Raw genomic sequence first — 22453 nt, 5'->3', positions numbered from 1 at the left:
CTGATGGCTGCAGCCTGATGATACTGGTCCGACTGCAAGCTAGTACCAGTACCACATAGGTCAGGAATGACTCCCCAGTAGACCAAGTGATTTATGCGTTTTTTTAGAGCACCTCTATATTGACTGTATATGCACCCAAACTGTAAAACTAACGTGCTAACTACCGACTAGCAGTTAATCTGCAAAACAAGTTGAATTAATATGCATTCAGCCATGAAACAGCCAACTAGCTAGCTAAGTTAATTTATTGGTTTTAGTTAACCAGACATGTAGTTGCTAGCTTGCTGTTATCAATCCGGCTAACGTTTGTTACCTAAAAAAATTTATAGGACTGCATGTCTGAATTACGACAGGCGGGCAAGCCGAGGCTGTCTCTTGTGGGTTATTAGATCTACGAAAGGAGATAGCTAGCTCATATGATGACGATGTAAAAATACAAAGCAAGTGTTAAGTGAACTCATACCCAGCGAACAACAACAGTAGAGCTAACGATAATTAGCGTAGCTAAACATAGCCAGCTACCTCGTAGCCAACGTGTTCTGTCGTCCGAACATAACGCGGTAACCTTACGAGGTAGCTTGTCAGCAAGATAAGCACGCACTCAGAGACGCATTCACTTAGTTCTGGTTGCATTTAATTTTATGAAAGGGTGTGTGTTTGTGCTACAATGGGTTGAAACTCAAATTTATTTCAGCATGAAATGTACACTTATTTTCTGCAACACGACTAAGTACATGTAGTAAATTACCGCAGACGTTAGCTAACTAGCTACTAGCTAGCTAACTAGCTAGATATTCGAACCAACTGCTGGCCACGTTCCACATTCTATTAACGTTACCGAACGTTGCATTGGTTTATTCGATAAAGCAATGGTATATATTCAAAAATCATAATCGCATGCATTTCACCAATATTGACTGAACATCTGTTCACTAACGTTATATATCAAAACGGTTTAATGAAGGAATTGAATCTATATGAATGTTTTCCTATGCTACCAAATGGGCTACATTAGCTTAAGTTATCCTAGCTCAATACATAGTGGCTTTATATTATATTTAGCTAAGACGATATAAAACAAACCAGGTTGTCAATTTTACGATGACATGGCTTGGGGTTATGAGGATATTTGTCGAATTTGATTGTAAAAATGGAAACACCTCTTTCCTCCATTGACACATTTGTTTACGTTTCGTCAATATATCCCGTCTCCTTACGCTTGCTTTGAGAGGGGCAGACGACGTAGTACCGCTCCGCACAGGCAACCAGACGGTTTATGTCCAGAAGTTTAACTAAAATCACATTTGGCATACCACTCCTTATTGTCGTTTTAAAAGGCAGATACAACCTACAAGTCGTTCGACGTTATGGCTAACACTGAGGGTTAGAGAATATAGAGAACTAGTTTATGTTCGAGGGGGCTTGCATTTCGTCTGGCAAGGGAGGCTTATGGAAATGTTCTTACAGGTACAGAAAATACACTGTCTTGACTACTGCAATTAAATGTTTCATTGTAACGTGTACATATTACCTGCATATTTGTTTTTAATACTTTAAACGGTGTTTTCTAATATATACATATGTATTGTGATTATGATTTAACGTGGTCACCCTTTTCTGGTCGTGGTAGCGCCTGAAAGCCTAACCGGGACTGCTTTCCTCTCAGGAAAACAGGATTTATGATTGATTGTCAAAAAAACCAATTAGGAAACAAGTTAAGCGTAGCAACAGTGCAACCACAGTTTTAGCCAATGGTAGTATGGATAAGGCGGGCCTTTCTGTGCTCTAAACGATGGAAAATGATTGGCTTACATGTCGCCGAAAAGGACCGTAACTGTGGACTGTGTAGTTTTGTAAAAGGCGTCTTCATACAAATTGTTGCCTTTTAAACTACAACTCCCATTGGACTGTTGGGTTTACGAATGTTCACATGCGCACTGAGAGTAGCGGAGTGGATATATAAACAAGGCCCCCTTCCTCTTAAGAGTAGTAGTACACTGGTTGTTAGTGTGGAGAGAGAGGTACATCTGGAGTAGTAGAAGTAAGCCTATTTCTGACCGCAGCGAAAGGGTTAACTGTAGTCATAGAAGCGGACTTGGTTATATTAGACAGTTAAGAGGTAAGAGCAGTCAAGTCGCTTTTATTTCATAACAATGTCATACTGAATTAACTAATGCAGCTTATTAAAATATAAAATCAAACTTTGGATAGCCTGAAGACCTCGTTAAAAGACTTTTGTTATCTTCAACTGCACTGTGACTTCAGTTCTGAGGTAACTTAGTTTACTTATAGGGAGGTGGAGGAACTTTCGTGCCGTTCCTATTTACCAAGATGTCAGAACCAGGCGATCAGAAGACCCATCATACGAAAACTTCTCATACCACTTCAGGTGGGAGCTCTTCAGTTTTGGAGCATCCTGCAGCCAATGAGAATGGTGAAACTGATCGTGACGATAGGGGGCGATGCAGAGATGGCCAGCAAGCAGACGGCAACACTGTCACTATGAAGCAAATACAAGGAGAGCAGCTGGAGGTGTGTCCAGGACTTGTGGCTCGAGACGCACACCCCATGTGTCCGGCAGCCACACAACCGTGCCAGGAGTCCGCTGCTGATGGAGCAGGGGAGGACGGGCTTGTCGCTCACGGTAATAGTGGAGATCGACCGAGAGAAGAGACCCTGAGTCAGGTGCAGGGCGAGAGTGGTAGCCACATTAAGAGGCTGAACTCCGGTTGCCAGGGCGGTAGGATTCAGCCTTTGTCTGATGCACGATTAGGCAAGAAAAAACATCGCCGACGACCATCCAAGAAGAAGAGGCGTTGGAAGCCCTATTTCAAACTGTCGTGGGAGGAGAAGAAGGCCCTGGATGAACGTGAAACTGCACGGGCATCCCGTATGCGAGCTGAGATGTTTGCGAAGGGACTGCCCGTAGCCCCCTACAATACCACGCAGTTTCTAATGGAAGAGCATGACCGTGAGGAACCAGACCTAAACACCGAGCTTGGGGGCAAGCGAATCCTGGGTGCTTGCCGCTCGGAAGATACTGCCAGTGAAGAGGAGTGTTTCGAACCAGAGGAGGAGGAGGATGGCAGCGGTGGTGGCAGTGACGGCATGGGGCGACCAGGGAACGCCGGCGGGGAGTTTCTTCAGAGGGACTTCTCTGAGACCTATGAGAAGTATCATGTAGAGAGCCTCCAGAACATGACCAAGGCAGAGTTGGTGCGGGAATATCTGGAGTTAGAAAAGTGCATGTCGCGCTTAGAGGAGGAGAACAACCGGCTCCGCTGTAATGGGAGATGCCCAGACATCAGTGCTGAAAGCCCGGTAGCTCAGTCTGACGCATCGCGTCTCAGAGAGCTGGAGGTTGAACTCGAAAGACTGAGAGCGCAGAACAGCGAGCTTCGTCTGCAGAACCAGTTGTACAGAGAACGGGGGCAGACCGTCTCTAATGTGGGCAGTTCATATGGACAGACACAACGGGAGAGTGAATAAAAGGCTCACAGTGATTTTTCATTCAGGAGCTGGGAATGTAAGTTTTTTTTTCTTTTTTTTTTCTTTTTTTTTTTTCTTAATGTGACTTCTGTTTTATCATAATTGTTTTCACAGCTCATTGGACGTTCCCCTGTTCCGCTGCAATGTTTGTTAATCTGCCATTTGTATACCGTTAAGACTTTACATTTTCTGGTAAGAACATAGCTAGAATACAATCACTTGTATAATAAATTCCATTGATTAATGGACATAAAAATGGGGAGTGTTTTGTTTTGTTTTTATCGTGTCCCTCTCATGCCACACAGCGCTAAAATCAGATAACTACCACGCTAGGTTTGATCGAAGTTTGATCAAATTTGATCAAAGCCCAGTGTCAGCTTTTTGAAAAACGATATGTTGTTACTGAATGTGTACATATATAAATATATGAAATAGATTTTTGTGAGCGTCTTTATTTAGAAAATGTCACCTGTGTGTGTGTGTGTGTGTGTGTGTGCGTGCGTGCGTGCGTGCGTGTTGCTAGACGCTTTTGCTCCTGAAGTGGGAAGTAAATCACTGTAAATACAAATGTTTCCATTTCATTTTGAATCTAGGATCGCAACACAACGGAGTTGTTATTTTATAGCTAGCTCCATAGGCTGTAATTGTCCTTTCTTGCATACATTTTAATCATTGAAAAGACGTTGTTATATCGGGTAATGCTGCAAGTTTTTAAAAGAACTGGTAAGCTGCATTAGTGACAGTCTGTTAGTTAAACCATAGCCTACATGTATAAATGAAAAACGTGCTTGCATGGTTACATTTTGAATGAATAAGAAACGTTTAAAACTCATTGCACAATACCAAAGCTGTAATAGAAGGCTGTGATGTGTGATCGGGATTCAGCAATGGATTTTCAGTGGTTTCCTTGTTTCCCTGGAAATGGACTCTGGCCTGAAGAAGCATACCCACGCCCTCTGTTTTCAGAATTTCTCCTGTATTGCAATACCTGGACACTTTCAGGGGAGGTCTCTTAAGACTGAAGCTGTGTCCAAATTGGCACACTTGCGTATTATTACAACTTGTATGCTTGATAGTTGGCAAGTGTACCAGTTCTGACACAGCTAGAGTTTTAAACCATAAGGAGGGGGAAATGCAGCAGTGACTACATGGGACGTCATACAGTGCAGCACTTGTGATTGTTTGCAGATGAAAACAATGTTACAGCTCAGCATTTCAGCCTCTGTCAGAAGTAAAACGGAGATGTGCAAGCGTATCTGGGGGTATGCACATTTTTGCCACATTTTGCATTTATCCACATGCATTTAGGAACTACACAACACAGTCTGTTATAACCAGTAATTCAGTACACAGCAATTTTTTTTAAAGAATACACACACGATTTAACAAGCAAAACATTTTTTCATTATTAAGAGTAAATCCATCAACTTAATGTTGCTACATTATAATTTTTTACATTTACAGTAGGTAAAATGTATGGAAATAATCCACTTGGATACTGAGAATATATGTTCTAGTATGGATAATGCATCATTAATTCATTTTCAATAGATAACAGAGCAGCAGATTATAGCTGCAGTGAAAGCACTCATTGAGAATTTTAATGCTAGTGGTCACTGTAGGTCTAAAGCCACTGAATGTCTATTAAAGTTGGGGGTAATGTCCTTAAATAAAATTTAAATGCTGAACATAGACCAAATAGACAGTTCTGGGAGGATTTTTACAGATTTCCTGTGCAGACAACCATATTGTTACGATTTGTCTTTTGATGTCATTTCAAGGAGTTTAGCATACAAGTAACTCAATGAATGTGTACATAATCGCTCATCTGTTTTGAATTTAATAGCATTTCGTATGGCAGATTTATAGGTAGATGGGGGGCTTTCCATGAATAAAGAGACCTTTCCATGAATAAAGATTCTGGAAAGGAGTGCCTGCTGACACGTCTACAAGAGAACTCCAGACTATGAAAAACACAATTGCTGTGGATAACATTTGGCAGGAGCATCAGTGATTAAGATGACAGCTTGCATTTATATAGCAACTTTCCTCACCCTTAAAGTACTTTAGAGTGATACTTGCCACAACCACCACCAAATGTGTAGCACCCACCCCTGGGTGGTGCAAGGCAGCCATTTTGCATGAGAACGCTCACCACACATCAGTTAAAGTGGAGGGGGAGAGAACATTTTTAGCCAATTGACCTGGGGATGACTGGGTGGCAGGACACCCCTACTCTTTGCATTGAGTGTCACAGGATCTTTTAACGACCACAGTGAGTCAGAAATATGATTTAACATCTTATCCAAAAGCACAGTGTCCTCATCACTGCTTTGGTGCATTAGGGTTTATTTGGCGAGAGGGAAGATCATCCCCTACTGGGCCTCCAACCCCAGGAGGCTTCTCATCCAAGTTCTAACCACTTGCTTAGCAGGGTGCATGATGGTATAGCTGGAATGATCACCACCCTGCATGTTCTACAGGAGCTAGAGATCCAATAAATCAATCTGTACCCAAGAACTACAGGTAACTGCCAAAATGAAATGCCCATCATAATATCATCCACTGTTCTGTTTGACAAACTGCTCAACAAAACTTCCTCTTCGCCCTAGATTTATATTTGCAGTGATTTCGTTGATGAAAGCTTTCTTGCTACAGTTAACAGTTCTTAATATTATGAACAAAAAAGTGGAACAGGGCATGGCCAGCTTTTTTATATGCAAACCGGAGCAAGCAAAGAAGTTAATTGATTCTGGTATGATACCTGTGCGGAAAAAAATCAATATACGTTGTAGCCTATCCCTCATTCAAACTTCAGTGTTTATATTATTTATTTTGTACCTGTACGATACATTAATGATATGTTACTTAGGATTCAATTCATATTTAATTATAACAATGTATGTGATTGTTGTTAATAACCTAAATCTTTATAGCAATGTGATATCCACACCCTTAAAATATAATGGTTTCATTTCGTTTTATTTCCTGTGTTCGTTCTTGCGTGCATACATCCTTCATTAAAGCATGTCATGAATAGTTAATACATGGCTGAGATTTTCATTTGCACTTATACACAAAATCTTGGTCATCTGGTGATTATCACACATTTAACGAACCAGATTACATTACAGTAATTTTCCAGGGCTACGTAAAATCTCACCGAACTCAGTGAGCTAGGCTTGATTTAAAATAGCCAACAAGCATTGCCATTTTAAAATGTCCCAAACCGTGTTTTGTTGCTGGCGGCTGCTTCAGATTGGACTATCACACTTTCGAAATATCGCATCAACACATCTATGTATTTTCTGTGTTACACAGCCTGTTGCTCATTGCATTGACTGACAAGATTTTTAGAATATCAACGGAAGTAGGAAACATAGACAGATTGGTAGCCATACGATAGAGGAGTTTCAAGCTACTGGAGCATTGCAGACAGTAGCGTAGCTTTCTCCGTAGCAGAGCTTTTGCAAGAAGTTTGTTTTTTCTTTTGAACTCAACGACCGAGCCTACTTTATTAGCAGGACAACCACTGTAACAATATGACGGCCTTTAAACAAATATAATCGCTTCGGACGTCACATAGACAACTGTGTTGATCTGCGAATTCTTTTATTATTATTTTTTAACCCTCAAGCGACCAACTTTATTAATATCTTAATGGTAATATATTTGATCCTTCCATTGACTTTGTCAATCAACCTATTAATCAACCAATAAATAGAACCCATTGTTTCTGGTTTTGGGCTGCAGCATGAAGTAGGGGGCGTGTGTGGCTCTGTGGCAGTAGAACAGTTTAGCAACGGCAAATACAGAGCTTGTGAATATGTATCACTGACTCCCCTGATTGAGTAAATAAATATCAGAAAAGGGTGTCACATCACATTCAAAACAAGGATATATGCAACTAATCCCAATGTTATCGTAATAACATTATATATTGGCCACATATGGGTTACATGCCTAATGGCTTACTATTGCCCTATGTAAAGCCAATGGAAGTGCCATTAATTATTCCTAAATGTGCTGTAATTGTAATAATATATATATATATATATATATATATATATATATATATATATATATATATATATATATATATATATATATACTTAATGTTTATGAAAATGAAATGTATTTTATGTGTTTAATTACATTTTAAACATGTTTTTTTAATTGATTGGGGTTTCTTTTTCATTCGTTTGAAATTGTGGTCATATCCAGTTGGTCCAGTTGGTCATTAATGGGTGCAAAATATATTGGTTGCGTGAGGGTTATTGATGCCTGCCAAGAACTCACTGTCGCGTCTGTCTGTCATCTAAGCATTCCGACACACACCCCTTCGATACATTCTGATGAATGATTTCACTTGCAACACGCTTAATGCAGCCAGTCCATTGAAGAATTGGTTTTGATGTTAAGGCCATAACATCCCCACCACCCTTTTTCACAGGTAGTATGCTTTGGATCTTGGGCAGTTCCTTCGCTCTTGCCATCACTGTGATATAAATTCATCTTCGTCTCATCTGTCTACAAGACCCTTTTCCAGAACTGTGGTTGCTTTTTTTTAGTACTTCTTGGCTAATTGTAAGCTAGCCATCCTGTTTTCCACTGTGATTTGCATCTTGCAGTGTAGCCTCTGTATTTCAGTCCATTAAGTCTTCTGTCAATGAAGTCATTGACAAATCCACACTTGACTCCTGGGGAGTGTTTCTGATCTGTCAGACAGGTGTTTGGGGATTTTTCTTTCTTATGGAGAGAATTATTATATGGAGTCATCAGCTGTGGAGGTCTTCCTTGGCCTGCCAGTCCCTTTGTGATTAGTACGCTCACCGGTGCTCTCTTTCCTCTAAATTATGTTCCAAAACAGTTGATTTTGGTAAGCCTAAGGTTTGGCTGATGTCTCTACCCGTTTTATTCTTGTTTCTCAGACTGGCTTCTATGACTTTCATCGGCACAACTTAGGTCGTCATGTTGATAAACAGCAATAATAGTTTCCAAAGGTGATCAAAAGACTAGGTTCAGAGAGCTCTCGTATATCTGCATTAAGGAGGCAATTAAACACAACAGAACAATTACAAACACCTGGGAAGCCATGTGTCCTAAACCTTATGGTGCACTGAAATGGGGAGACTATGGATAAACTCTGCTGTTATTTCGACACGGTGAAACCAAAATTTATAATAAAAAATCTAAAATGGTGGAAAATCAGAGGCAAATCAAGACATAAAGGGTCTTTGTCCCATACATTACGGGAGGGCACTGTAGTTGTGTTGCTGATAAGGCAAACTTCTTTGCAATGATGCCCTCAGGAAGTATTAATTATCCTCTTGGAGAAATTGACCTATGGGCATTTATGATGCAGCTGCAAACAATTGTATAATTTTAATGTTTAGGTGCTTAAGCATCCATGTGTGAATTATTACCCCAATCACCAGAGTTGATAATGCAAACAAGAATTAACTCTGGTAGAACAGTGTAATGGGTTGAACTGTGTGTGTGTGTGGTAACAAACTTTTGAATGGAATCTGCTGATGATAAGTACCTATCCATGCCATCAGAAATAAAGGAGACTGATGAATCACTTTATCGCTGACATTTAACTATTTATACAATATTTTAAAAATCGATCAAACACTTCCCTCAGTAGGTATTTGTACTGCAGATTTAGGCATTGCAGTGCCATCTGTTTATAACCCTGCAAAATGACTGATATACCCAGACATTCTGTACAACACTATACTGTAAAAAGATAAACATTAATCCTTCAAGAAAATTCAAGGTTTGATTTGTTATTCTGAAAAGTATGACTCAGTGGAGCACCTGATTTATAGAAACAATAGCAATTCTAAACAGCACAAAGCATAAATAGAGCAGCATTCTGGCACAGAGACTGGCGTCATTTTTCCTCATTTTGACAATCGAAAGTGTTTTGTCCCCATCTGCCATACCATGGACTAAAATCCAAGTAATATATTATACCAATATTAAACCAATTTAAATGACGAAGAATTTAAGAGGACTCACAGATCTGCATAAAACATCACAGGCACAAGAGAGCTAACCGGAACAAAATCCTCCTGCTGATTTTTAATGCATTCAATACTGATTAGATACTGTACTGAAATGTGATAACACATCAAAATAGGAGCATAGAAATGTAATCGTTACTGAAGATGCCATCTGGTAAATTTGACTCCTGAATGAGGTGGCTTGTGTATGTTTCCTATCTGTACTGATTCAAGACCCCCACCACTCCTCCCCACCCACATCATTTTCATGAACAAAATTATGGTGTCATTCATTTGATCTGATTATATTGACTATGTGTGTGTAGCTCATGACTGCAAGATACTGTAACTGAGTTCCAGTCTTCTTCCATTCTCAGGCTTGTGGTGAGAGGCAGACCCTGCAATAACATCAATGCATGCAAGGATGAGCAGCCATTTAAATAAAACATCTCCTGACGCAATCTCGTGTCTTATTGTAGAACTATACGACTGGGGCTGAACAATACGACTGGGCACCTTAACAAACCAAATAAGCTGAAATATATCATGGTATACGCAGGTTTAATATGAAAATAATTGATCATATTTGAAAATATAGTATAACCACCCCCATTCACTCCTGGGGCCTCATGCAAAGAATTGCCATGAATTTCATTCTGCTTTTTATCATAGGACCAGTTGGGCGTACGGATGGAAAAAATGGGCGTACAGATGGAAAAAATGTCGTAAATCACACGTAGCTACACCCCTTTTATTCATGAATCACAAATCATCACGTTAAGGTCTGCAAATAAAACGCCCTCACTTATCCTAATTTGGTAACTTAGTGCATCTTATTTAGCTATTTAAGTTGCTTTAAAATGGCAATAAATCTGTACCAAATAACGCAATTGTAGTAAAACATAAGCGAACATAATGGCAGAATTTAATTTTTTAACTTTTTTTTCTCTGAATGCGACATTGAAGTGCAGTTAACAGAGGTGCAGGCAAGAGCATAGGCCTACATATTCTTTGGTCCAATCAATAGTATTGTGTCCAGCAAATGAAATATCATGTTGGCAAACTTTGACAGGTTGGTTGTGGACAATGGTAAGGACTCATCCTCATATGCAAGGTAATTTGTCTGGTCGCTAAAACACACGGAGGGTCTATCGTTTCTTTCGTGAAGTCTTCCAACAGTGTTACAGCGCAGTTTGAATGTGAATATCTCACACATAAGTGTTTATACTTATGTTAAGCTATTTTCGCTCGGCTCAGTTGTTAACGCGAATGCCTTTGTTTCAGGAGCTTCCTTTTAACTATTGGGCAATGTCGTTTATGTCAATTGCACAATTCTATGGTTCATGCAAACCACACCAAGTTCATGCCGTCGCTTGTAAATAACTAAACTGACTAACATTTACACTGCCCAGTTCGTAGGCTACACGTTTATTCTCTTCAGATATCATGGCTGTTGACAGATGTAGAATGTCATGAGATAATATCTCATGCCTGCAATACAATTGAACAGCCACAAGGAATAGTTCGTACGGAAGGTCTGGAGCGAGTGTAAAGGTAATGGTTTTACAGAAGAAAATATAACCTTCACAAAGCTGAAGATGAATGAAGATGGGCAGTCACAAGTCTGGCAGTCAGTAGAATGCAGAATGCAGTGTAAGAGATATTACAATGCTTAAGCATTATATATATATATATATATATATATATATTATTATTATTATTATTATTATTATATAAACTATGTATTTAAAGTGACTGTAAAGGTACATCTGTGAATGACTTCTAACTATATTGCATAGTGTTATTATGGTATCCATTAAGCATAAATGAAATGAGAGAAATCAAATGCATTGCAATGTCCATTTCCATTTCCATCTATTCCATCAATTGAGTCATTGGGTCAGGTACCTTGATGACATCAAGAATGAAAGGCCAATACATGTTTTAGTCTCATTGCTGATTTTTATATAGAGATTTTTATTGAGAGAATTGTAGTCTCTCTCCTTCTCCAATAAAATGTACTTGTAGGTGGTACATTTTGGGAGGAGATGAGGAGGAAGTTGGGGTGGTGAGTCAGTCCAGACCACACCCATACAATTGACATTATGTGATAATTTATGGTTATTAAAAATAATTCCAGCCACTTTACAGCCTCTTTAAGAACTATATATCATTTTCAAAGGACTAATCTTCCCATATACACCTTCAAAGCATACAGACCTATTTACCAACAATAGGTGATCGAGATTTCAAAAGGTATCCCTATATTTGCATTGCCATTTCTACAATACCCATACAATTATTATTGACTGTCCTATGATTGATTATCAAATTCTAAGTAAAATATTCAAATCTATATTCTGCTTATTCTCAACAATCAGTGATGGTTGAGAATATGAACCAAGCAAATGTTCACACCATGTTGTTATTTTTTATACAGAATTCCATTTATTTCCAACATATATAGACCTTGTTTCAGGGGTTGCATTGTTTTAAAGCACTGAACCATGTAAGAATTAAAGGGACCAGTCTCATGCATGCTGCCTTTGTTATGCTAGGCCATTTTCATATTAGCAACAGTTTTCTGAGAACAATCCAAAATATTCTTTACACAATATGTTACACATTCAAAGACAATATGTACAAAAAAATCTCAAACTATACAGCAATTATTTGCATACATTTTAAAATGTTGATACATACATTTAGAGCACACACGTGAATCTCCGTGAAATTCTTGTTTGAATTTTGAAAATTTTACTTCAAGGCCTCTGTAGGAATGATTAGAATTTGTTTCTTGTTATTTTTTTGGAAAACTGACAATCTACCACAACATTGTGCATCAATCCTTATGGAATGGAAGTACAGAGTACCAGAGTTATTTTTTTTAATACTATATATGGTTTCCATGAACCAGGTTTCCTCAGTTTCCAGCAGAGAACAAACAAAATTAGGAAGTGTCTAAAAAGGAAAAAAAAAACAAACCAAGAAATGCTTCATATGAATTTTGCCACCCTTGCATTTGCTTTTACTATGTGTTTTCCCTAAGGTAGAACAGGATCTGCATAGATGTGCTGAGTGGAGCTTTTCCAAGCCTTCCAGCGATAAGCCTTATCATTCTTTTCATCAACCTCTGAGCCCGTAATGACAAGGTGAAAAGAAATGTAACTAAAATAAAAAATATCCTGAAATAACGCTGCAGCAAACAAGGAAGAATGAAAGAAACAGAGAAACCCCAAATACAACAAGAGATGACACACTCCAGAAATTAGGCACTTCCTAGGGACATTTTAAGAAAAAGCAAATGCACAACAACAGAAAACGATGGAACCTATTCAAATCAAAAAGAAGTTGAAGTTGTGTCTACTGATGTCTACTGCAGAGAAAATATCAGAATTTGTGGGAAATGGCTGTCAACTTCTGGCCATTTCTATGGATGACTAATACCAAGGGATCAAAGCTGGCCTCCCTGTTGGGTGTCAGAAATCTGCTCTGGCACACACTGGTTGCCCTTCATTTTGTTTGAAGCATATTGGTGAATGTTATCTTGAGGACAACCTAATGGGCAAATCCTGTATATTCAGGAATCAAACTCATAACCTGGATTCAAGCCTGCAAGCGTATTCTTGTCAAAATGAAAATAACCTGGATGAAATTTGATTGGCTGATTTTGATGCTATATACTGCCATTTACAACCCTGTTCACTGTTCTCAGAGTTGGTATTTCAAAAGGCTGGTGCCACGGCGTAAACATGTCTGCTCTGACACATTTCAACAAGACACTGGTTGGACAGCAGCCACTTCAGTTCATCACCACTCCAGATATATCTCATGGAGACACTGTAACCTGCAACAGACCAGAAATAATTCAGGCCTTCCTGCATCCCTCACCATCACTTCCCAAAGCAATGCCTTCTATACTTCCTTATCTTTTTAACCCTTCAGCCACAACACAATCCCAAAAAGAGTCTACACACAGATTGGCCTCGGTTCAGGATTATTAACGTTCCCTCAACTGCTGAAAAAATGTGATTCTATACGTCATACAGGAAGTGCAAAGAGGAAGTTATTCTTTTCCTGTATGAATGATTCTGAACATGATCTAGCCTGGCTCACAATCTGGACCTTGCCTTGCAAGTTTTTGTCAATGATCATAATGGCTACCCTGTGTAAAGAACCTCTCCTCCCTGCAGAAAAGTAGCACCCCGCAGCACTTACTGTACGCTGTGTATAAGTGACATTATCAGACAGCTAATTTACTCATCAAAATATTTCCCTGCATTTAGCAAACCTGCGGCTCCTATAGTAGCTGGGTATCGCTATGCTGAACAACCAAGTACCTATGGGACAGTGGCAGCTGTTGATCTGCCAGCGCTTCAAAAATCAACACGGTCCACGAGCAGCAGCGCTGCTCACAAACTCCTTTCCGTTCTCTTCACACCTGGCCCTCATCTCGACTGTGTCGCTTCGACTGTCCACCGACAGACAGCTAGAGTGCCGATTCGCAAAACGGCGTCGGCCCGGCAGCTGTGCCAGCGTACGCTTGCAAGCTGGGCACTGCGTTGTTCCGTTAAGCATAAAATATTACATGTCGTTGAAATGCAACCCCAGCAAGATGAGCGGCCCACAGTAAAATCTGAACTGCCGCTCACCTCGATCCAGGCATGCAGGAATGAAGGAATTCACCAGGGAAGGGAGCAAGATGAAATTTAGATAGAGGGTATATGTCAGCATTACTGGGCCATGAGTGGAATTAGATGAGACTTTTCCCAGGCAAGGTGTTTTATTCAGAAACGGTGGCAGTAATAGACGGTCCTTGGCAAGCGACCAGAGAAAGCCTTTAAAAAGTGGACTAAACACTGCCTTCGCACCTCACACCTACAGAATGCCATAAATACACATCTCCGTGTTTACATATAAATGAGGCGCCCACGCAGGAGTTGTTTCTCCGCAGACGTTGCGCCCAGCGTGACACTGCAGAGACGTGTAAGTGTGAGACGCCGCTACTCAACCCCACGTCCTCGCGAGCCACAGTGTCTGTGGGTATTTGCTCGGCCCGTGCGCTACACCACCTGATTTTTCGATAATTATTTCACCTGCTTGGTTCAGATAATCGGCTAATTATTGAAATCAGATAGTTTAGCGCACGGGTGAAGCAAATGGCTGCAGACACTGTGGCCCACAGGACGTGGAGTTGAGTAGGGCTGGTGTAGGACAAACTTTAGTTTTTGTTAATCATATTTACTGTCATATGGAAGGCTTTAGAAAGACAGGGACTTGTAGGATGAGGGAGGGTGAGGTAGGGGCCAGTCCTGTGTTGGCTATTTGGTGAAGTAACAGGATCGATGAGCCCACACCAATATAGGGGAAGACCTTTTTTACGTCTAGGTGGGAAATGTTGAAATGTTGAAAATTAAGCATTTGCTTTGTGATGCACTGTTACAGAGAATTGCACAAGTGGGCTGGTTTGCCATTGCACTTGCGTTAGAAAAATAGATGGAAAGATTTCTGCAGAGTACCTGAAGCCAGGAGAAAGAGTCACAAGAAAGAAGGAACTTTCATTTAGTTTAGTTTTTTTGTTTTAGTTTTACACAGGAACACCCCAAGAGTTCAATTCACAATAAAAGTACTTATTTTTTCTTACAAAATATATTTCAAATTATGTATACATATGTGTACATATATGTACACATATATAAATACATATATTTAATGTAATATATAAAAGAAAACAAATAGAAACATAGATAGGGTAACATTTCAAGTAACAGCATAAAAGAAATGACTGTGCACCAGAATGCACCATTGTAAACAATGAAAAACAACAAAACAAATATTATAATGAAATATATATATATATGTATAATATATACACTGAGGTTAACTTAGCAAGGCTTTGTACAAATGTTACAAAATCGATTAACACAATACCAAACTCACATGCGTGTGGGCAGGCACGCCTGCAGACACACAGATGCACACATACAGGAACGGACATAAAGACGGAACGACAGAGACGGATGGACAAACGGTGTTGGGAGGGCGCACAGGGCAGAGCAGGGGTGTGTGACGCAAAGCCTCTCACACTGCATTTTTGTCAAGAAGCTAAGTGGGTAGCTAACTTCTGTAGTTCATCAGAGCAACGAGGAGAGCAATGTTCAAGAATAAAAAAGCACCAGGGCTTTTTAACACACATGAAGTAAGGGGGTCAAATACCTCTCTCCATTTACCCCACCTCCTATTGTGCTCCTGCTGTAGCAGAGTGTAATACTGTCAGGACTGCTCTTTGTGTGTGTGTGTGTGTGTGTGTGTGTGAATGCATGTGTGTGTGGCCGTGCATGTGTATGTGTGTGTATGTTTGTTAGTGTGTGTGTGTATATATGTGTGTGTGTACTTGTGTGTTCTCACTTGCTTCCCGAGTGTGCCTGAATCCCCTTGGTAATGGAACAGTAGCTTCTCCAGTAAACCACTGGTTGCTCTGCAGGCCCAGAAAGATCTGTCAGGCCGGACTCACTGGCTGCCCTCCTCCAGCACTGGCAGGGTGAACAAAGAGACTTGGCCAGAAGGCCATTACACGTACTGGAACGTGTGCCTCACCTCTATCATATCCGGTTTCAGGACTCTTTTGCAGAAGCTTTGGCAACACTGCAATGCTCCTGCCAGGCCAGTATGGCCAATAGGAATGAGGCTGTGGAAGCATTTGGTGTTAGGGTTACAGGCCTGCAGCTCTGTGCCATTAGGGGTTAAGGTGACTACACCTCTCCTACACCTCTCTGCTGCCCCCTACTGTCACGGACAGCAGCCATCTTAGAGCTGTCGCATCGGAGCTTGTCCTATATGCAGGAGGCTACTGCGGCAGAGGTACTACCCTGCCCTTTCTTTTGATCTCCCATGGCTCAGCAGCTCCCCCTACAGGTACTGGTGGAACCTGGACGCTGGAGTGCACTGCGTCGGGATGGCAGCGGGCTCAGGGTCAAGCCGGACGACCTGTCCTATGGCGTGCTGCTCACGACCTCGGTGGGGGCCCTTCGGTTTGATGACGTCTCGCTCGCCTCCGGGGGCGACGGCGTCCGCGCACGGGGGAGCGTCGCCGGGCGGGGCTTCCGGGGGGGTGCCGGCGGGCATGTCGCCCGACCCGACCACCACGGTGTGCCTGCGCCATGCCCGCTTCTTGCGCCGCGTCTCCGGGGAGACGGGCTTGCGCAGCCCCACGCCCCGCACATCCTCTGCCGAGCCCAGGAGCCGCGCCCGCACCTGCTCCGCCAGCGAGGCCTGCCCGGGGGAGAACGAGGCCGCCTCGTTGCCCCTGAGGGCCGCGGGGGCAGGGACGAGGGCCGGGGTCAGAGCCGGGGGCACGCTGTCCTGACTGCTACACGACAAGGACTTGACCCGGGCGGCCGGCTCTCGAGAGACCTGAGGCCCCGTGCCTTCCTCTTTCCTCCCCGGCGTGAGCAGCTCCAGGTCTAGGGATCGGGCCTTGGCCTTTTCGCCCTTCAGCTTCTTCCGCGCCAGCGTGTCGCACTGGATGAGCTTGTGGGAGTTGAAGGAGGGCCGGCTGTGGATTCGGTGCGCGGTGGAGGAGGAGGAGAAGGAGGAGGACGAAGGGGTGGCCGAGGGAGTCCTGCTGCCGGCGCTCCTCTCAGCCGGGTCCGGGGACTTCTGGGGCGGCGAGTGGGGCGCGGGGGTGGCGGGCGCTTTGCCGCAGTGGGAGTACAGGAAGCTGCGCGGGGGCCCGGCCGGCTTCTCGGGGCGCTCCTGGGTGAGGGAGCGCGAGGCGAAGCCGCTCTCGTTGTCCGTCTCGCTCACCAGCTCGCTGCGCTCGTCGTCCGCCTCGTCGGCGCGGCCCTCAGAGGCCAGGCTGCGGCCCAGCGTGGAGAGCGTGGAGTAGCCCGACACGATGGAGCGCGCGTCCTCCGGGCCCCAGGGCTGCGCCTTCACGCCCACCCCGCCGCTCTCCTCCGCCACCACCTCCTCCTGGACCTCGCACAGTCTCCCCGGAGGCTCCTCCGCCCCCTCTGCTCTCGCCTTCCCGTCTTCCTCCTCTTCCTCCTCCTCTTCTTCGTCGTCCTCCTCGCCCTCCGCTCTGGGTGCCGTGTCGCCTCCCCCCGCCCCTTCCGCTCCCTGCGGCTCGGCTGTTTCGGGGACCCGCCCGCCGCGGTTGCTGGCCTTCACCGGCTCGTGCTCCGAGTCCTCGTCCGTGCTGCTGCCCAGGAGGCGGGCGTTGGGGCGCTTCTTGCGCTTGCGGGTGACGGCAGATATGATGGACAGTGAGAGGAAGTCCTTGGCGTTCAGATCCCGCTTCGACCCCCATGAGCCCTGACACACAGAGTCACAAATGTCACCGTGATTTTCTACCCTGGTGGAACTTCCATCTTGGTTCCAGCCTGGTTTTAAAATGGTTCAGTCTGATTTTTAGCAGGTACAGTCTGGTTTTAAGGTGTTCTAGCCTGGTTTTAATCTGCTCCAGTCTGGTTTTAAACCGGTCCTGCTAGCTTTAATCTGGTTTTGTCTGGTTTTGTCTGATTTTAAGATGTTCCAGTTGGTTTTAACTTAGTGCAGCTGGTTTTAATCTGGTCATGTCTGGTTTTAAATTGGTCCAGTAGGTTTTATCTGGTTTGGAGATGATAAAGCTGGCAACAAGACGGTTGAGATAGCAACCATGCTGGCTAGATTGTGTCCAGCTAGTGGGCCAGCTTGGAACAGACATCAGACCTTCACCAAATGCCAGATTGTATCCAGCTGGAGCAGAAGCTGGTTCCAGCTAGCTTCCTTTTTTTGGCTGGTAGCTGGAATTTCCACCAGGGTATTCATAAACAGGCCTTCAGTTTGCCAAGCTGGCTTAGAAGACACTGAGCCTGAAATAACAGCCAGTAACCACTGATCCACTGATAAAATACATCGCACAATACAGGAAGTGCAGCATGATGCAAGTTATCCAAGAAAAAATGTACACTCAATACAGGAAGTACAGCTCAGAGCTAGTTCCTGTCTCTGTCTCTCTTACCTTGGATTTAGCTGAGTCGCTGTTGGTTGAGTCTGCCCCGATGACAAGAGAGGGAGAGAGGAGGTTAGCATCACAGTCTTGCGCTATGTTGTTGAGAAAAGTAAGTGGATGAGCACACACACGGACATACAGGCTCACACACAGACACACAGACACAACCATATCTGGATTTATAATAAGTCACTCAGAATGCATTTGAGGACATGAGTAATTCTGTATATATGTGAAATGTAATTCCTTTAGCTGACGTTCATATGCAGATAAGCCATACTGAACAGGTCTGTGGTGTGCTCTTCCTCTCGGGTAGGAGACTCCACACTGTGTGCTATGCTACTCTTAAAAGAACAAGTAAGTCTCAGTAGAGCAAGTGTGGCATGTTGTTCACAAGTGATTGTCATTCAAAGACTGTGTTTGAAAGAACATGGCATCCAAGTGAAATCTGTGTCTGGGTGGAGCCTGGGAGGGGAAAAGCTGTGGCACACAATGATGACATCACATCACACACTGATTACATCCACATAGTGAAGGGAGCTGTGAGAGGCAGGGCTTTAAGGGTTGATTCAACACGAATTAGACTCACACACATGTATACTCAAATATTGAAACTGAAAGAGTGAATACACACAGCTTTGAACATTCAAACTGCACAGACATAGGAAATTGAATTTGAAGTAATAGGGCTCTAGAAACAATTGCTCAGATGTTTGGCACAAGTCACAGCAACACAAACACGCCAACACCCACACCCTCACTCACACACCCTCACACACACATGTACGCGTACATGCATGCACATACACACACACACACTCACTCACTCACCCACACACGCACACACACACATGCACACACAATATGCAGTAGTGAAGCAGACAATACCAGCTGACAGCAGTGGAGGGGGCACAGGGGCAGTCACTCTCAGTCACAGTGCTGCTCTCAGTTTACAGGAAGCCCCACAAGAGAGACTTTCACTGTCCATTTCAATTAATCAGCTCATTCAGTTAAGGAAAATGTTACCCTTCTACACAAAACACCATCTTACAATTATCACTACAACACTGAGACTGAGAGGGAGAAGAGCAGGGATTTCATTTGCAGAGGGTAACACAGGTACACACACACACACGCACAAGAAAACACAGGCTCACACACGCTCACTATGCCAGGGGAAATCCTGTCCTACCGCAATGGCTGCTCCGCAGGCTCAGCTAAGAGGCCGCAGAAACACAGAGAAAGACAGTGGGGAAGAAAGCATATGAAAAAGAAAGAATAACAGGGGACGAAAGAGAAAAAGGTACACTCGCGAAAGTCAAAAAAGTTGCAGTATCAAAGCCTTTCATAGAAGCTCTTTGGCAGAGGTAGATGACTCAGCAGTTTCGGGACACGCTCTGCGGCTCAGGTGTACACAGGTGTCTGCTCTACACAAAGGGCCCCACCAGGGCTGCTCTCTCACCTGAGGCCTCCCCCATCAGGCCTGTCCTCCCGATGTTGGAGAGCAGGTGGTCAATGTTCGGGACGGGCTGAAGGTCCCCTGTGTCCACCGGCGTCTACAGAAAGACAGAGACGGATGTAATGGGCTACATTTAACCCCGGGGACTACATATACCAGAGGTGTCCAATCTTATCCTAAAAGGGCCAGCGTGGGTGCAGGTTTTTGTTTTAGCCCAGCAGTAACACACCTGAGTATACTAATGAACTAATCCTGTTCTTTAATCAAGACCTAGATGAGTAGAATCAGCTGTCTTAGTCCTGCACTAAAACAACAACCTGCACGCACACCGGCCTGTTCTCGATAAGATTGGACACCCCTGACATATACTGATGCAATGTATGCATTCATAATCATGTTGCATTGGATAAAAGCATCTAGTAAGACATATATCTGGTTATCTACTTAACACAAATGTTAGGAGGCCGCATAAGACCATTATTTTGGCAAGAGATACCACAGATGCCTTATCCTTGTGTAAATATCCACTTTGCTTACTTTTTCAAGATGAAATCATGCTATGATTGCATGGAAGCTGAAATACCCATGGCATAAATATTTTTACACGGAAGCTTCTAGCAACTCAACGGCATTGCAGTCTGTACCTTTTCATCCTTGTCCGACCCCTCGTTGAAGAACCAGGCGTGCTGGGAGAATGAAGACAGATGTAGGGTCAGTACAGGGCGGAGGGGGATGTCAGTGCTGCTGCTGGGAATAAAGGGAGGGGTCTGTGCTGCTAGGAGGGGAAGATGCACTCACGTGCTGGATGAGCGTCTCCACGATTTTGTAGCGGTCCGGCATGTGGGTCACCATGTCGGTCATGTTGTCCTCTGAGGTGCGTACCAACGTGGGGCCAAAAACTAGGGCCAAGTTACGCGGCTCCATCTAAACACAGAATTTATTTCAACTTTATTTGTATGGCATTTTTTAAAAGGGTATTGTCAAAAAGCTGCTTTACAGAGATCTGGGGAAGCCCCCAAGAGCACGCCCAGGGTGACAGTGGCAAGGAAAAACTCCTTGGCTGGTAATAGGTTAAATGAACCATGTGCCATGAACCATAATTTAACCTGTGCCACTAATGGCAGAAGGTAGAAACTGAAAAGAGCTGATTGCAAAATGCATAATATATGTATAATAAACAGGAAAATCATAGTACTTGTTAATCCAAGTAATTTATGAAAATCCTCCTTTTGTGTCCTTTAGGTAAACCTGAAGAGTGTATGTATCTCTTATATTGGTGCAGTATCTTAGCATGGTTAGGGAGCTGGACTTTAAATCAGATGTTACAGGTTGATTCCCAGAGAGGGTGTCGTCTTTCTACCCCTGAACATACCCCTCTATAAGCCATGCCTCTGTACTCCCAACTATGTGTTATCATAACCCCCATTACACCTGAGAAGCTCAAGTTCCAAAAAGTCATTTCTCCTTTGAAACAAATCTTTTTTAGAGTATTACTCGTACTTTTCCCCTTCCCCTCTTCCACTCCCAGGGGCATTAAACCACCTAAAATAAAATTCTGTTTTTAAAAATGTATCTTAGTTTTTATTTATGATACATATTTATGATAATACAATTTTAACAATGTATTGTATGTAGCCTTGATAGCTTCCATCCAGGCATTCAGCACCTCCCTATTCCTGTCAGTAATTAACCTCCCTGCTCCCCATGTCCCTTGTTTAAAGAATCCTCCAGTAAATAATCCTTGAGCAGCTGTACTCCTGAAGTTCATGTTCAGACAGGTCACCCCTGCCCCAAAAGGAGTCCCAGTGCCCCAAAAACCTGGAACCGTCTTTCCTGCACCAGATGTTTAGCCACATGTTAAACCTCCAAATAAAATTGTGTCTCCATTTTCTAGCATGTAGTCCTGGCGACATTCCCAAAAAGGTTCTACTCCTTAATCTTACTGCTAATTGTGCAAATAGATTTCACTGGATCCACCCCTACTTCCCCAGCACTGGGACTTTGCCCACATGGTACAGGAGGTATCCCAGCTGGAAACCAGGCAGACATCCTGGAGACTCCTTGTCATATACACACTGTACTATCTACCCCTCTAATAATTTAGTCCTGCACTATAAATAACTCCCTTTTATTGAGGATGCGGCTCCCTTGGTGCTCTGGGGCTCATCAATCCTCCCACAATCTCAGGAGGATCAGCCCTTTATGGAATGAGTACCATCTGCGACAACATCTCAGATTGTCTGTGTGCAACTCTACTGGAAACCCCATTCACTTTTAAGGGCCTCTTCCATCAGGAATCATAAAAGGTCAGGTTCCCATCAATCCCTATCGTCTTTGCAGCTTGTTATGTTTGCAGCAGGCACCAAGTGATTCTCTGCAAAAATGAAATTAGAATGATATAGATGATAAATAACTTTCCTGCCCAATGTGAACTGTATTTGGCATTGGTGCAGGGTGTAAAACTGGGAAAAGAGCAAACTCAACATGAACATAGAAAAT

At 43.1% G+C, this 22453-nt stretch overlaps 2 protein-coding genes across 2 annotated transcripts in view; one reads left to right on the top strand and one right to left on the bottom strand.

Moving 5' to 3' along the window:
- The first annotated feature begins 1996 nt into the window (after positions 1-1996).
- On the top strand, positions 1997-3925 carry LOC133122192 (protein HEXIM1-like). The gene is made up of 2 exons (XM_061232015.1): positions 1997-2119; positions 2293-3925. Exon 2 carries the CDS (start codon positions 2332-2334, stop codon positions 3487-3489), a length of 1158 nt encoding a protein of 385 aa, XP_061087999.1. The 5' UTR covers positions 1997-2119; positions 2293-2331; the 3' UTR covers positions 3490-3925.
- Positions 3926-16409: 12484 nt separating this feature from the next.
- Positions 16410-22453, bottom strand: part of LOC133121236 (rho GTPase-activating protein 23-like) — a 91512-nt gene continuing 85468 nt past the window's right edge. Inside the window, exons 20-24 of the mRNA XM_061230441.1 lie at positions 20753-20878; positions 20599-20640; positions 19958-20051; positions 18505-18536; positions 16410-17816 (exon numbers count right to left, since the gene is read on the bottom strand). Of these exons, the coding sequence (XP_061086425.1) occupies positions 16410-17816; positions 18505-18536; positions 19958-20051; positions 20599-20640; positions 20753-20878 (1701 nt within the window). The remainder of the gene's footprint in view (positions 17817-18504; positions 18537-19957; positions 20052-20598; positions 20641-20752; positions 20879-22453) is intronic.

This window comes from Conger conger, chromosome 2 (assembly GCF_963514075.1).
Source record: "Conger conger chromosome 2, fConCon1.1, whole genome shotgun sequence".
NCBI classification, from domain to species: Eukaryota; Metazoa; Chordata; class Actinopteri; order Anguilliformes; family Congridae; genus Conger; species Conger conger.
This window is presented reverse-complemented; position numbering and strand designations above follow the sequence as displayed.

Coding starts and splice junctions, on each gene's coding strand:
- LOC133122192 (XM_061232015.1), top strand. CDS start 2,332: ATGTCAGAACCAGGCGATCAGAAGACCCATCATACGAAAACTTCTCAT.